General features: G+C 43.3%; 1 protein-coding gene across 1 annotated transcript in view; it reads right to left on the bottom strand.

Annotated features, from left to right (window-relative positions):
- Positions 1-6985: 6985 nt before the first annotated feature.
- The window catches only part of RAB10 (RAB10, member RAS oncogene family), a 72133-nt gene continuing 61830 nt past the window's right edge, over positions 6986-17288 (bottom strand). Inside the window, exons 4-6 of the mRNA XM_048846076.2 lie at positions 11655-11744; positions 10895-10996; positions 6986-9311 (exon numbers count right to left, since the gene is read on the bottom strand). Coding sequence (XP_048702033.1) covers positions 9228-9311; positions 10895-10996; positions 11655-11744 — 276 coding nt within the window. The 3' untranslated portion in view covers positions 6986-9227. The remainder of the gene's footprint in view (positions 9312-10894; positions 10997-11654; positions 11745-17288) is intronic.

Genomic DNA, 17288 nt, shown 5'->3' with positions numbered 1-17288 from the left:
AGGAGAAGCGGGCTCTGCTGTGGATTCTGTCGCAGACCAAAGGCGGGAGAGGAGGAACTGTGGGGTGCTTGGACCGCACAGCACTACATGTACGTTCCACTCACAGTGCGAGAGAGGGGAGGTGCACATGTGCGGTCCAACGGGCACTGCTGATGTAGATCTCTGATCCCAGACACAGGGGGGGCTGCCGCACCTACAGAGGACCACCCATAGAGACATCATTCGAAGAAGAACCACGTGCTACCCACCTATTTCCGGAAGGGCTTTATGCTGCGTTGCATTGTTGCCTCAGTACCACAGGCAGACTGTTGTCACATCAGGACTGAACGAGCTCACTGTCCTGCAAATTAAAGAGGCCGGTCAGTAGAAGACTTGCTGGCTTGTTTAATGGTGCGCTACATTTACACCTGCCACAGGTTTGCAAACTATTTTGTATCCCAGCCCTTCAGTCGTCACTTAGCTGAGCAACACCAGCCTCGAAGGCCAAACAATGCATGAGCCTATACTGTTGTCGTACCATCCTCCGGACACGCCTGCGCTACTGTTTGCTCCCACCAGTCCATTTATCTGATGCAGTCTGGCTTGCCTGGCTCTCACACCTGTTGAACAGCAGTGTCGTCATTCTTCCTCAGTGTGTTAGATCCCACTGATCTAAGCTTAATCCAGCAGTTCTCAAACTGTGGGTCGGGACCCCCAAGTGGGTTGAGACCCTGTTTTAATGGGGTCACCAGGGCTAGCATTAGACTTGCTGTGTCCTGGGGCTGAAACCAAAAGTCTTGAGCCCCACGATCCAGGGCTGAAGCCCTAAGCGTTAGCTTTGCCCCTCCCTGCGGGGCAGGGCTTGTGTCCCCCTGCCTGAGGTGGAGGGGCTCGACCTTCGGTCCCCCTTCCTGAGGTCATACAGTAATTTTTTTTGTCAGAAGGCGGTCACGGTGAAATGAAGTTTGAGAAATCTTGGTTAATCTAATTGTATTCTGTCTGCTTTTCACATTAAAGCCTGCCCCTTATTTCTAAGGCCTTCCTGGCATTCAATGTACTTCCCACTCCAGTCTTACACACATTTCAAAATGCAGCTTGGCCCCCAGCTTCCAGATGAGACAGGAATAATTAACAAATGTAAATAAAATGAGGAGCAATGCTGTTCATCTGGGCTCCTGAGTGCGCTCCCACCTCCCTACACAGCTCCTCATGGCCACAGTGCAGGCTAGAGCAGGGGTGCCAAAATCCAGGCTGGTCGCTGTGTCCTCCTGGGCTGCACAGCCTCTGACTCCACGCCCTCACTTCCAGGATGGACGTTTCCAGCCTTCCCTGGTGCTATGAATACCCTGAAAACGTAAATCTGGTGCACAGTGATAGTGCAGGGCCTTCCTGGGGACCCAGGTGTGAGTCCTCCTCCACCCCCACTCTCACTGAGTGGACAAAACACTTGAAACAGCAGCATCAACTGCCTCCTTGCTGATAGTCTGAGGTGGAGGAGGTAGGGCAGGAGATGCAGCAGGGAGTGAGGAAGAGGAGAAACAGAGGGCGAAACAGTGCTGGTCCTACTGTGAGTGAGCGATGCTGGATCTGACAGTCAGGCTATCTGCTAGGTTTGATTCCTGGGCAAATCCCTCATTGGCATCCATGAGTGAGCAGCTGTGGCCTCAGGGACCATGAAGTCCGAAGCCCTATTGCCACAATTCAGAACGTAACTCAGCCCTCTCCCCCAACCGAGTTTAACATCCTCAGTCCAAGAGGGCGAGCGCGTGGTTGGGATTCAGGATGCCGTGTGTTCTGAACCTGCCACCAACCAGGGCTGCAGTGCAGAATGCACCTTAGGCTTGCTTCCACTCGCTTCCTTTCCTCCAGGCATGGCTCGTGTTCACTACCCTGGCATCACAGCATTACGGCTACGGCTACACTTACTACGCTGCAGCGGCTCAGCTGCAGGTGCATTTCTCTGCCACATCAGTGTCGACACTCCAGCGAGGATACGTAATCCATCGCTGTACCTAAGCCACCTGCCCGAGAAGCAGCAGCTAGGTTAATGGAAGAATTCTCCCATCAACCTAGTACTGTTTACACTGGGGGTTAGATCTCTCAGGGAGGGGGGGATTTTTTCACACTCCTGAGAGATGTAGCTATACCGAAGTAACTTTTCAGTGCAGACCAGCCTTCAGTCCACTCATGGAGCTTTCCCTAGCGTTCAGTAGACCAACCTTGGTCTACACTGAAACTTTACATCAGCTTAGCGACGTCTCTTCTGTCGACCTAGCTGCCGCTTCTCGGGGAGATGGAGAACAGAACCCTTCCCCATGGGCACTGTCGACACTGAAGCGGTACAACAGTGCAGTGCAGCCCCATTTTAAACATAGACAGCCCACGGCCTTCAGTGCAGGAGACTGGACTAGGAGATCTATCAAGAGCCCTACTTTTCTCTGACTCTCTAGATCTGGCAAGATAGCGTAAGGCTTTAACAGCTCAAGAGGAAGTCAGCAGGGAAAGTCAGCTTACCCTGGTCCTGCCTGTCCACAAAGGAGAAGAAAGGGTCGTTAGTCACCATGGTGGTTGTGATTGATAAGCAACAGTAGTCACCTTCACGCATAGTATCACTGGCTATTGGTGCCCTCTGAACGCTTCACATGTAATATATGGCCCTTCATTATGACTGAAGGCAGGTCTCTTCTCACTGCAGTGTACACAGCACACACCAAAAGGAGCCAAGGACATCCTGTTTGCCTTTTATCAATGCTAGGTTTGGATCAGGACTGTTCTACCTGTGGTAAGCATAGGGATTTCCTTCCCCAGTTCTCATGATGTTCCACAGCATATTTTATCATCCTTCTCATAAAGTACGTACTGGGACACAGATAAGTTATTTCAGATATGGGAACCCTAAACCAGATTTTTTCATGAAGTTGATGGATTTCCACTTCATATGGCTAAATGGAGTGCAAAACCTGAACAGGATCCTGTGCCTGAGCTGGGCCGTCACTTAAAAACGTCTTCAACTTGTTGACAGGCAAAAAAAATCACCCTTTGCAATCTGCATGTGTTCTTTAGTAACTGAAGGTAGAACAGAAAGAAACTATTAGAAACCTTGCATTAGTAGAATACTTTAGTAGCATGCAGCAGATAAGTGCTTTTAACAGATTTGGGAACACAGAATCACAGAAATGTAGCCCTGGAAGGGTCTCCCCACCCCCCGCATGCTGAGATTGGACCAAGTGTACCTAGACCATCCCCAACACGTGTTTGTCTAACTGGTTCTTAAAAGCCTCCAATGATGGGGATCCCATAACTTCCACTGGTGACCTGTTCCAGTACTTAACTATCCTCATAGTCAGAAAGTGTTTCCTTGTACCTAACCTCAATCTCTTGCTGCAGATTACTTCTTATCCTACTGAGAACAATTGATCACTGTCTTCCTTATAATAGCCCTTAACCTATTTGAAGACTTCCAGTCCCCCATTAGGCATGGTCTACACTGTGGGGTAGGGAGAAAAATCGATCTAAGTGACGTAACTTCAGCTACATGAATAACGTAGCTGAAGTCGACGTACTTAGATCTACTCACCGCAGTGTTTTCACTGCAGTGAAATCGACTGCTGATGCTCCCCTGTCAACGAGCAAGCACTCAGCGGTCGATTTAATGTGTCTATACTAGACATGATAGATAAATCGACCCCCACTGGATGGATCGCTGCGCACCGATCCGGCAGGTAGCATAGACAAGCCCTTATAGTCTTCTTTTCTCAAGAAGAAACTCCCAGGGTTTTTTGTTTTGAACTTTTCTTCATAGGTCAGGTTTTCTAAACCTATCATTTTTGCTGCTCCTCGGGACTCTCTTAAAAGGTGGTGCCTAACGCTGGACAGAATACCCCAGATGAGTATAGCTGAACAATCACCCATCGTGGCTTATGCAACACTCCTGTTAATGCACTCCAGATGATTAATCGTGGCTTATGCAACACTCCTGTTAATGCACTCCAGATGATTAATCGTGGCTTATGCAACACTCCTGTTAATGCACTCCAGATGATTAATCGTAGCTTATGCAACACTCCTGTTAATGCACTCCACTGCAGCACACAGTTGGCTCACATTCAACATGTGCAACGCTTCCCATGTTCATGTTCTATGTCGCACTTCCTTTGCACAAGCCTGGCAGGAAACGGGACTTCTTGCTAGTCTCTCACTGACCAAGGTCAGTCCCATTCAGAGATTAAGGGACTGATTATTTTCTTGGTGTTAATTTTGTGGTATTAGGATTTTAATAGTAATTCTAACCATGAGCTGCAAGGAGCAGTGAATGATGTGAACCTTCACTGTCCTTATCCACTGTCCGTTCTGGTGCTTACCACACCTGTGTATTCACAAGATTGAGGCTTGTGAAATGTGAGCTCAAGCGCTTAGGGGGCAGTCTGAATCTATGCTTTTTAAAAAAAGAAATTGGTCTCAACTTTTACCTCCATCACCTTTCCTGAACTGAAAGGTTAAAACATCCATTAACAGTTATGCCATTGTAAACTCAACTATTTCTTAAAGGTATAGATCTGAGAGCTATAAGCACTTCACAACAGCTTGTGCTGTGCAGGCCCAGAAGGGCAAGTGGTCCCTTATGTACCAAATCTATTTATAATAGCAGCAATAAGACATCAGCCGTGAATTTCAGGATGGTGATTGCATTTCTTCAGATGCCCAAATTTCCTGACCAGATGAAGTGTGCCAGTCGATAACCACGGCCTGTCAGCTCATCGCTAAAGGACACAGTAGAACAAAACTGCATTGGTGGCGATTTTGCTGCTGCAGATAGCTATATGCATCCCTTCCTGTGTCAATACAGGATTGGGTAACATTACTTCTTCCTGCAACAAGGGACTAGTGTGCAATCAGTATGCACCCCACTGTCTGCTAAAAAACTCATATCACAGCCCACTCACCCATGAGGTAGGCAAAACAAGGTCTTAAGAAACCTTTACTAGGACCTACCACATAACAAATACAAGTTTAGAAAAGCTGATTTTATTTGTTCTTGGTAAAAGCAAGAATGGGAGAGAGAATGATGGTTTATGTTATACAATTTGATGCAGTACAGGGTATAAAGGAATGTGTTTTAAATAAAAAGCCAATAAGTGTGGAATAGCAATGTATTTATTCCTATGCTTACCATTTATTTTCGTTTAATCTTTTAGATATTCTAGACATTATAATCAAGGCTGGATGTTTCTTCACAGCCATGACTTCCAGAGCAAGAAGCTTGGCTTTTAGTATTATCAGACTTTGAGGTCTTTGTTGCATTGGCCATCCTGCTACTCAGTACGGGTTATTTTGTTTGCTTTAAAAACATTAAGATGTTTTTAAACAATTGTTAAATAGATACAAGTTAAATTGGTAATGGAAACTGAAAATTACAACTCTTGCCATTTTTGCTCTGTCAAAAAGGTAGCAGTCACTATTTCTCCGATAGCTGATTACATTCAAGACATCTTCACTGGCATTAGTTCATAGCATGCAGCTGACCTAAATACACATCCGGTTAATTAGCGCTAGTTCAGGCCACGGCACATTTCAGAATCCAGATGACTCCATCACTGCATGAAAAAAGCACATGGAAGCTCCTTTTAGGCTGTTTGTTTTCTACACAGGCCTTAGGAGTCATTCAACACACAAGGGGAAGGATGTTTCTTCTAAGTATCAGTACAAGAATTGCTAGAAAGCAGTAATATAAAATTACTGCAAATACTTCAGTGGAATTCGCACTAAGTTACAACTATTTTAGAAAGCGGGATTCTTCAGCATAGTGGATAGACTCCAGGAGATATTGCCCAGCTATGGTTACTTTCAGTCAAACTGATTGATATGACCGTGAAAAAAAGCGAACGCAGTCTTGGGATGCATCAGAAGAGGTATTTCCAGTAGGGATAAGGAGGTTTTAGTACTGTTACACAAGGCACTGGTGAGACCTCTCCTGGAATATTGTGTGCAGTTCTGGTCTCCCATGTTTAAGAAGGATGAATTCAAACTGGAACAGGTACAGAGAAGGGCTACTAGGATGATCCGAGGAATGGAAAACTTGTCTTATGAAAGGAGACTCAAGGAGCTTGGCTTGTTTAGCCTAACTAAAAGAAGGTTGAGGGGAGATATGATTGCTCCCTATGAATATATGATTGCTCCCTATGAATATATCAGAGGGATAAATACCGGAGAGGGAGAGGAATTATTTAAGCTCAGTACCAATGTGGACACAAGAACAAATGGATATAAACTGGCCACCAAGAAGTTTAGACTAGAAATTAGACGAAGGTTTCTAACCATCAGAGGAGTGAAGTTTTGGAATAGCCTTCCAAGGGAAGCAGTGGGGGCAAAAGATCTATCTGGCTTTAAGATTAAACTCGATAAGTTTATGGAGGAGATGGTATGATGGGATAACATGGTTTTGGTAGTTAAATATTTATGGTAAGTAGGCCCAATGGCCTGTGATGGGATATTAGATGGTGTGGGATCTGAGTTACCCAGGAAAGAATTTTCTGTAGTATCTGGCTGGTGAATCTTGCCCGTATGCTCAGGGTTTAGCTGATCGCCATATTTGGAGTCGGGAAGGAATTTTCCTCCAGGGCAGATTGGAAGAGGCCCTGGAGGTTTTTTGCCTTCCTCTGTAGCACGGGGCATGGGTCACTCGCCGGAGGATTCTCTGCTCCTTGAAGTCTTTAAACCATGATTTGAGGACTTCAATAGCTCAGACATAGGTGAGAGGTTTTTCGCAGGAGCAGTGGGTGAAATTCTGTGACCTGCGTTGTGCAGGAGGTCAGACTAGATGATCATAATGGTCCCTTCTGACCTAAATATTTATGAATCTATGAATTGTTTCTTTGGCAGATGCATTTACAGGGGATGCTTTCCCCCTCTTTTCAAACCAACATGGAGTGTCTTGTACTCCACAAGTAAATGAAAGCCAAGCCGCACAGTTGGAAATCATGTTTTATATGAACAGAAATAGACCATCTAGAAATATTTCAGTTTATTTAACTTGTTAAGTAGAATATGAAATTGAATTTGTAGCTAGTTGTATCAGAGAGAGTGGACTGTTCTCTAACTGCTCTGTGTTTAATGAACACAGCTTCTACAAAGGATCCCAACAGACTTACAGAGGTGGGGTTAAGTCCCATTAAGCAAATAAAGACCCCATGTTTTAAACAGACCATACAAAAATTGATGTATACTCCATTTTCCCTTTTTTGATAACGTTAGAAAGTGCAAATTTAACAAAAAGGTAGCCATATTCTGTCTATTTACAATGCTGATCAATATGCTTAATACATGAGAAACAAAAACAGTGTCAATTTATCACCTAGAGCCCCAGTTTCTTGCCTTTTCCCCAGCAGCCACTCAACTGGGCAGGGTTAATGAGTACAGAGGAGAGAAACTGCCAGAACAGAGAGGACGAGGGAGACACATCAGTAAAGTTACTAAACTGATAGCAGGTCAAAACAAGAATCTGAACGTTAAAAGACTCATTTCATTAAAGTCAAGTCAGGGTAATTTGCTGATTTCACTATTTAGTGGAGGAAGATCAAGCAACCAAGTGCACAAAGGTCAGGCCAAGCCAGTCAGATTCAGAAAAGCAGATTTGGGGGGGTTCTACTAGAAACTTTCATGTGCTCTTTGCTGGAGAATCCTCCTTCACTGTTTATATGCAAGCCAGCTGGATGTTAAAATGCTCTCCTTAACAAGGCACCCAATTGTACATGAGCAGTCTAAATTAGCCTGGGGTCCTTCAACTCTCTTCTCCACTAGAAATGGATGAAGCCATTCAATAGTTCAGCACAGGTGTCTTTTTGGGAAAATAGCAAAGCTAGCATACCCTGATCTACAGATCAAGCATGAAAGCAAAGCAGAAAAGCAAGTTAAGTACCCATGGGGGTACAAAAACACAGGGATACCAATTCTATCTCCCTGCATGAGTCACCTGCTGTTTTCCAACAGGATTAAATGATGAGCTCAAGAATGACCACGATGAAGAACAAATTAAAAATTCTTTATGACAACAAATTAACACCGGAAAAAGTGGAAATTGTAGGAGAAGCAATAATTCAAACACAACTGCCAACTTTTGTTTTTTGTTTTTAAAAAAAAGACTAGTTTACTTAACCTTTTGCTAGGCTACCAAATGCCCTGTTTGAGCAGCTAATAGAGACTTTAAGTTCATATTAACTGTTGTCAGTTTGGGAACTGCATGTTATATTCACACACACAGAAAGACAACCAACCACATCACCCTCCATCAAAAACTAGTGCATGCAAATACCTGATCCATATCATAAAACCCATAGGCTATGCAGGAGGACAGAGGGGGGAGATACTAATGAACGGACATTGGCTAGAGGGAAATTAGTAGGCATAACATTTTGCCTTGAAAGCTAAATTAGTGCTTTGTATTAACTTTGGCAAACATACCAGGTTGCCATCTTTTAATTAACACATGACACCATGAAGAAAAGCAAATAAAAGCAGCATGCAGGCAAAAGGAAAAGTTGCCAGTGAGAAAAAATGGCAGCAGGAACAGTTCTGAATGGCCAGGTCACCATAAAGGAGACTCAGCAGATAAATTTAAGATATTTGCACCATCCTTCGTCCTCTATTCACTACAACAATCACAGTAAAGCAACCACAAAAGAGTTTAATATTTTAAAATGGTCACGTGTGGATGGTACGTCTCCTGCACATGCTTCCACCAGAAAAAAAAAAGTTCCTTTCCACATAAGGCACAGGACAAAATAAACCCCATTTACATACTCAAGGCGAAAATGAGTTTTTTTCCTGGCTTTTTTTGCTGATGCACGTCTATAGAATATGGTGACTCAAGCACATTATCCATAACAGAAAATTCCACTGTTGTACAAATTAAAGTGTTAATTCTAACTTTTATTCTTATACAATTTGCAGAATAGAGTTGAAATGATTGCTATAAGTTTTAATGTCAAGAATGGGACTATAATACAACCAAAATGTAGTGGTGAGTTGAGCAGATACATTAAAAAAAGTCAGACATGATTTTTCTATACATTTTGTTGAGAAAATTATAGTCAGCAAGCTGTCCTAAATGGAAGAACAAAGGGAGGCTGGAGCTTTGTTAAGATGAGGAATGAAACATTCATTTAAAGGTTAAAAGTGGGCAGAGTGGTTTATTTTGCAGCGAGAAAAAACAAAAGGGGTGGTGGATGGCGATTGGTGATCTAGGAGAACGTTCAGCAACACTTGTTCTTCCAGCCTGTCACCCCTCCTCCACTGCTGATATCTACATTTTCACTGTTGGGCTCTTTTACAGGGGTCTGCAATGAAACAAGCCAAAGACACACTAATTACATTCTGAAGAGATGCAAACATTCAGCACTGAAGAGAGAGAAGCATGCAAAAGGACAATGTTTATTTTGGTGATAACATGCCCATAAATTAGATGTGGTTCTAAACCCGCACAGAACTTTGTGGAGATTTGGAGTCAAACTTTGTAGCTGAGCTGAACGAGTCCTACCATATCTGAAACCCATCTCCGGAATTTGGAACAAACATTGCAGTTTGGGCCCATCACTAAAATAAACCTAAATTTGCTTCTAGACGTTGCTTTTGGGACTTATACTGGGGCTTTGCTTATCCTACCAACAAGTCACATAATAGCCCACCTGATGATCACTTTAGATAAGCTATTACCAGCAGGACAGTGGGGTGGGAGGAGGTATTGTTTCATATTCTCTGTGTATATATAAAGTCTGCTGCAGTTTCCACGGTATGCATCCGATGAAGTGAGCTGTAGCTCACGAAAGCTCATGCTCAAATAAATTGGTTAGTCTCTAAGGTGCCACAAGTACTCCTTTTCTTTTTGATAATACACTAAGGAGCCATTCAGGCAATTATCTTAGAACAGATTTAGCTGCGGAATTGAATATGACCTATGTGGGCTGTTCTAAAAATTCTTTGGTGTCAGAATAATCTACATACAGAGAAGGGCTCTTTTAGGGTGTTTTGGTCGGCAACTTAGACAAGTTGCCTCTTGTTTGGCTACCATTTAGGCAAGTCAGTCTCCCCAGCAGCTAAGACTTAATATTTTTAGCATAAGCAGTTTGCTCAGATCACACAAAACCACTTACAACAGAAAAATATCTGCTCTACGTTTTCAATTCTTTCTTGAGCAGTTATCTACCATAGGGTTCCACCCCCCAAATCACGTGCACTTTTTAAAAAAAAAAACACCGTCTTACACATTTGCCTTGCTTTCCAGTTTTCAGTAACAAGTCTGGTGATTGGAACATATTTTCTGTTAAGTACTTGCATTATCAGCCAGGAGTTTGCTTTTAAGTTGCTTTGTAAGCCAAATTCTGAGACAGTAAGACACCCATGTTTGCTTGCATCATGCGATGCAAACTTGGTTAGACCTCACTGAAACTTTAAGCTCAAGTGGTTTTGCTCAGATGCTAATTTCTATTTTCAGCTGCTTAGAACCTGATCTAAGTGATCCATTAGCATGCTGATGTATTGCAGGATAGCAGCTATGTTTCTTTCTTTTTCTCCTTTACCACAATACCCCTCCAGAGCTACAAAAATATCCCCAGTTTCAGACTGAGACAAATCTAGAATGGCTAAGTGTCTTCCCCAAAACAATGTTAGCATTTAACGGTTCCTATTTCCCAGCAATGCCTGATTTATTGCAATAAATGTGCAATCTAAGACAAAATGAAGCATCCAAAGTTCCCCTGGTTGTACAGCACGTCTGCAAAACTTGTAGATTCTCGTTTTCCAATTGGAATCTACACCACTTCAGCTAAATTCTCAGGTCTTGCTAGTTTTGATTTGTATTTGATATTTTAAGTGATGTTGGCTTTTTCAATAAGCAGTCGAGAAAAATTCCGTGGGCACTTACCTTTCGAAGAATGTCTTCTGCTAATGTGAGGAATGCCTTCTCAATGTTTATATTTGCTTTTGCACTAGTTTCGAAAAACCTAATACCATGCTCCCTCGCAATCTAAACCAAAAGAGGCAAGAAGATTAGCATTAGAAAGCCTTACATGCACAGTTTATACATTGGTGCTCAATGACAACTATGGTTAGTAACCAGTTTGCTGTAGCAGGCGTAATATTTGTTTCAGTACAACAGACAGGAGTGCAAGGATTACTAGTCAGTCAAACTGAGATGATACTGGTAAAATAGTCTAATGCTTGGTGAGGACAAAACAGTTTTACTGAGGTACACAGAAGTAGGTATTCAGACACGATGAATTATAAACAGTTACAAAATCTAATACATGCCACCAACCTACGTCATATGGTATAAATGACTGAAGGAAAAGGATTTGCAGAAGAATGTTAGAAACTAAACAGAGGAAACAGACTGACTAGCTGAGTTCGCATTACTGGCAGACTAGCCTAAATGGTAGATGTTCACAATACTACTCCAGAAAAGATTTTCCTGGGTTTACAAGTCATTAGCAAGTCCAATATTAGTCATATTACTCTTTGGCAGGTCTTACAATGGAGTTTAAGTTCTCTAGTAATATAACCCCTGAAACAGCTTCAGTTTTATAATGGCCGTTTGGCCGATTCCATACTTTTCACCTTTGCACATTGGGGAAGGTCTCAGTGACACGCTTTTCTTTGCGAACTAGTTCTTGCTTGACACTCACCTGTTCTCCTTTTGCTTTAAGTACAACTCTCTTTTCTTCCATGTCACACTTGTTGCCTAACAGCATCCTCTCCACATCTTCATTGGCATGCTAAAACAGGAACAAGCAATAGCTCGTTATATATGTTTTCACATCTGCTAAAAGATAACATGCATATATCTTGTTCACCTTTGTATTAACTTGTCTTTTTGGTATTCTGGTTCGATTTATATAGAAGTGGATGGCCCATCATCTTTGGTGGAGCTTGGCAGGACTGTGCTAAGCAGCATGTTCCCTAAGGGGAAGCTCTGCACAAAAGAGCCCATACTCTGAAAGTGGGATATGGCAGAAAAAGCCTACAACTTTAAGGCAAGCCCGCCACCTCCAGCAGAAGTCAATTTTTCCCCTGGTCTTTCTCTGCCTGTAGTCTGTGATTTGAAAAGCCTCCTTTCATAAAAAGGACCAAATGGTGTTTGGCAGTCTGCATTCTTCTAGTTAAAGACATTAACCTACTGAATGCTTAAGTTACACTCAGTTACCCAAGGAAACAATCAACTTCCTGCCCAACTAAGAAGATTTAATGTCTGCTGGCTTAGAACATTTAGTCCTGTTTTCATAAAGGCCAAAACACTAAGGACAGAAAAGACTGGTTGCCAACACAGGGGTTGCCAACACAGATAACCAAGCTTTCACGCACTGGAATCACTGATTTTGATGTAACTTTCTCAGGATATGTCTGCACTATGGAGAAAATACTGGCTATACCTGCCTGGCCCCATGGTACAGATGCAGCCTACACTGAGAGAAGGGGTTTTTCTGTCACTGTAGAAATACTATCTCCCTGAATGAAGTTAGCCCTCTCCTGTTGGCATAGCTGTACTGGTCAGGGACTTTTTTTCCCCCACACTCCTGACTGATACAGCTATGCCAACAATACCCCAGTGTAGATCAGACCTAAGCATTTCTAGACTCCCTTGCACATTGTTATGGTGCAGACAGTACCTTGTTTAAGAACTGTGTTTAAAAAAGGTCAACCACTGCAAAGCTAAATAGCTGAGTGGTTAGCAGGAAATGCCTCCAGCTAAGTTCTAACAGCTCTTCTTGAGTTATTTGGTAGGGTGATCGTGTAAATATAGGGCTGGGTGAACAGTTCAATTATCCAAACCCAATCTGTAAAAAAGCATTTAGTTTCCATTCAGCAGCTAGAAACCCATTTACACGGTGATCTTGGAATACTTTGACGAAATGAACACACTAAAATGGGAAATCTGGCACTGGAGATTGAGTACAGTGGATGGATCTTGTTCTTTAGCATTGTCTGAGAAAAGGAAATGAGAATTTCTAGCACCACTGAATCTGAAGAGCACAATGAATATGTTAATCTTATTCTAGGTGTCAGCTTTGTATCTCATACTGGTCTGCGTGTGCTGATACATGCACACAAGCTGCTCATCTGAATCCTGCTTCATAGGGCGGGTGCTGGTTTCACTACAACCCTGTAATGCGGCACAAAGGGTAGCAAGAAAAGAAAAATGGAGTGTTACACCATTGCTCAAACTGCAAATAAAAATATAGAAACGGATGTGCAGAAAAGGAGTTTTATAATGCACAACATTTTAATTAAACTGACTGCTTTACTGGATGTCTAGGGAACAATTTCAAAGCCTACAATATCGAATATGAGAGCACTTTTCTGGCCAGTCTGACAAGACAATTACCTGTTCATCTGGAACAGAAGAGAGCCTTAAAACATTTGTTCATTAACATCTGCTTACAAAGGAAGCCCTCCCTACTTACACTACAGTAACCAATAATTGTGACAAACTTGTATCTCTGGAAGTCCTCATGGACCAACAGAACAAAGCATCAGTTAGTGGAGAATTTGTAATCTGAATTTACTTCTGTTTCAACAGTCTTAAGGAATACTCCCTTAGAATGGATGGTAAGTAGGATTAGTAGATATTTATTACCATAAATAACTAACAAACCAGAAGTCTACATAATCTGGTTTTCCTGCCTAAAGCAGTGGCCCAAACCAGTTGTTTCACAAGGAGGCCTGCCTGACCAGGATCAACTCAGTTTTGGATTTTTTGGAAGAGTACTTAGATGGCAAGAAGGAAAGATCAAAGAAACATGCACTGAAAACATTGACCATTGAGAGACAGTGCTATTTCTCATACAGTGTTTACACAACAGACATCTTTGAAGTACAACCAGACTCCAAAGTACACCACCAGAGACTTAGATAAACTAACTTCTACTAGCCAAGGTGAAAAACATGTGCACCGTGCCACCTTGCTTTTTGGAAGGCACAAGTTAGTCTGTCATGTACTTTATGTGCTAACTTAAGAACATAAGAACAGCCATACTGGGTCAGACCAAAGTTCCATCCAGCCCAGTATCCTGTCTGCTGACAGCGGCCAATGCCAGGTGCCCCAGAGGCAGTGAACCTAACAGGTAATGATAAAGTGATCTCTCCCCTGCCACCCATCTCCACCCTCTGACAAACAGAGGCTAGGGACACCATTCCTTACCCATCCTGGCTATAGCCATTAATGGACTTAACCTCCATGAATTTATCCAGTTTTCTTTTAAACCCTGCTATAATCCTAGCCTTCACAACCCCCTCAGGCAATGAATTCCACAGGTTGACTGTGTGCTGTGTGAAGAACTTCCTTTTATTTGTTTTAAACCCTGCTGCCCATTAATTTCATTTGGTGGCCCCTGGTTCTTATATTATGGGAAGAAGTAAATAACTTTTCCTTATTCACTTTCTCCACATCACTCATGATTTTATAGACCTCTATCATATCCCCCTTTAGTCTCCTCTTTTCCAAGCTGAAAAGTCCTAGCCTCTAATCTCCCCTCATATGGGACCTTAAATTTAAGAATTTAAGTTAATTGATTCCATCTCACTTTTTTCTTACACTTTTTCATTTCCCAGTTTCTCCATCACTCTCTTCTCTTATAATCAGGGCTTATGTATCCCACAATTCCAGGACTATGAAATTTGCTACAGAAGTGCACTCTTGCCACAACTGTGTTACAGAATGTAAGCTCTAGTTTAAAAATTTACTTTTCTAGTGCTCATTGAGAGAAAAACCTTGAAAGCATTAACTGTTTAAACCAAAGTATTGTTATCTTCTTGAGTCGGCAGACCATCTGAAGCGTCAACTGCCGCATTTGTTTCATCTGGGTATTAACTATGAAACTGAAGATAGGAATGAAGTAGTTAAACCATATAAAGGCCATGTCTACACAACAAAGCTTTGACACTGCAAATTACACTGGTACACAGTCATGACAGGTAGTTTATTGCTTGTGGGCATGCATACTTGGCTCCTTGCAGTGGTGCTACATGTACTCACCAGAAGTGTGAGTGTTGAAGCAGCGCAATGCATCATAGTTAGGTATCCATGTGTACAACCTGCCACCATTCAGTGTGATGTCTTTTGGGTAGTTTTGGCAATGCATGGTGCAACAGGATGGAGTCACGCAGCGGTGACTGGGACCAACTTCCCATATCTCTATCCATAGAATCATAGAATATCAGGGTTGGAAGGGACCCCAGAAGGTCATCTAGTCCCACCCCCTGCTCAAAGCAGGACCAATCCCCAATTAAATCATCCCAGCCAGGGCTTTGTCAAGCCTGACCTTAAAAACCTCTAAGGAAGGAGATTCTACCACCTCCCTGGGTAACACATTCCAGTGTTTTACCACCCTCCTAGTGAAAAAAGTTTTTCCTAATATCCAACCTAAACCTCCCCCACTGCAACTTGAGACCATTACTCCTTGTCCTGTCCTCTTCCACCACTGAGAACAGTCTAGATCCATCCTCTTTGGAACCACCTCTCAGGTAGTTGAATGCAGCTATCAAATCCCCCCTCATTCTTCCCTTCTGCAGACTAAACAATCCCAGTTCCCTCAGCCTCTCCTCATAAGTCATGTGTTCCAGACCCCTAATCATCTTTATTGCCCTTCGCTGGACTCTCCAATTTTTCCACATCCTTCTTGTAGTGTGGGGCCCAAAACTGGACACAGTACTCCAGATGAGGCCTCACCAATGTCGAATAGAGGGGAATGATCACGTCCCTCGATCTGCTGGCTATGCCCCTACTTATACATACCAAAATGCCATTGGCCTTCTTGGCAACAAGGGCACACTGCTGACTCATATCCAGCTTCTCGTCCACTGTCACCCCTAGGTCCTTTTCCGCAGAACTGCTGCCTAGCCATTCGGTCCCTAGTCTGTAGCGGTGTATTGGATTCTTCCGTCCTAAGTGCAGGACCCTGCACTTATCCTTGTTGAACCTCAGATTTCTTTTGGCTCAATCCTCCAATTTGTCTAGGTCCCTCTGTATCTTATCCCTACCTGCCACCGTATCTACCACTCCTCCTAGTTTAGTATCATCCGCAAATTTGCCGAGAGAGTGCAATCCACACCATCCTCCAGATCATTTATGAAGATATTGAACAAAACTGGCCCCAGGACCAACCCTTGGGGCACTCCACTTGATACCGGCTGCCATCTAGACATGGAGCCATTGATCACTATCCGTTGAGCTTGACAATCTAGCCAACTTTCTACCCACCTTATAGTGCATTCATCCAGCCCATACTACTATAACTTACTGACAAGAATACTGTGGGAGACCGTGTCGAAAGCTTTGCTAAAGTCAAGAAACAATACATCCACTGCTTTCCCTTCATCCACAGAACCAGTAATCTCATTATAGAAGGCGATTGGATTAGTCAGGCATGACATTCCCTTGGTGAATCCATGCTGACTGTTCCTGATGACTTTCCTCTCGGGTAAGTGCTTCAGGATTGATTTCTTGAGGACCTGCTCCATGATTTTTCCGGGGACTGAGGTGAGGCTGACTGGCCTGTAGTTCCCAGGATCCTCCTTCTTCCCTTTTTTAAAGATGGGCACGACATTAGCCTTTTTCCAGTCGTCCGGGACTTCCCCCGATCGCCACGAGTTTTCAAAGATAATGGCCAATGGCTCTGCAATCACAGCCGCCAACTCCTTTAGCACTCTCGGATGCAACGCATCTGGCCCCGTGGACTTGTGCACGTCCAGCTTTTCTAAATAGTCCCGAACCACTTCGTTCTCCACAGAGCACTGGCCACCTACTCCCCATGCTGTGTTGCCCAGCGCAGCAGTCTGGGAGCAGACCTTGTTCATGAAGACAGAGGCAAAAAAAGCATTGAGTACATTAGCTTTTTCCACATCCTCTGTCACTAGGTTGCCTCCCTCATTCAGTAAGGGGCCCACACTTTCCTTGGCTTTCTTCCTGTTGCCAACATACCTGAAGAAACCCTTCTTGTTACTCTTAACATCTCTTGCTAGCTGCAGCTCCAGGTGCGATTTGGCCCTCCTGATTGCATTCCTACATGACCGAGCAACATTTTTATACTCTTCCCTGGTCATTTGTCCAATCTTCCACTTATTGTAAGCTTCTTTTTTATGTTTAAGATCTGCAAGGATGCCACTGTTAAGCCAAGCTGGTCGCCTGCCATATTTACTATTCTTACAACACATCGGGATGGTTTGTCCCTGTAACCTCAATAGGGATTCTTTGAAATACAGCCAGCTCTCCTGGACTCCTTTCCCCCTCATGTTATTCCCCCAGGGGATCCTACCCATCAGTT

Source organism: Caretta caretta, chromosome 3, assembly GCF_965140235.1.
Source record: "Caretta caretta isolate rCarCar2 chromosome 3, rCarCar1.hap1, whole genome shotgun sequence".
Classification (NCBI taxonomy): Eukaryota; Metazoa; Chordata; order Testudines; family Cheloniidae; genus Caretta; species Caretta caretta.
This window is presented reverse-complemented; position numbering and strand designations above follow the sequence as displayed.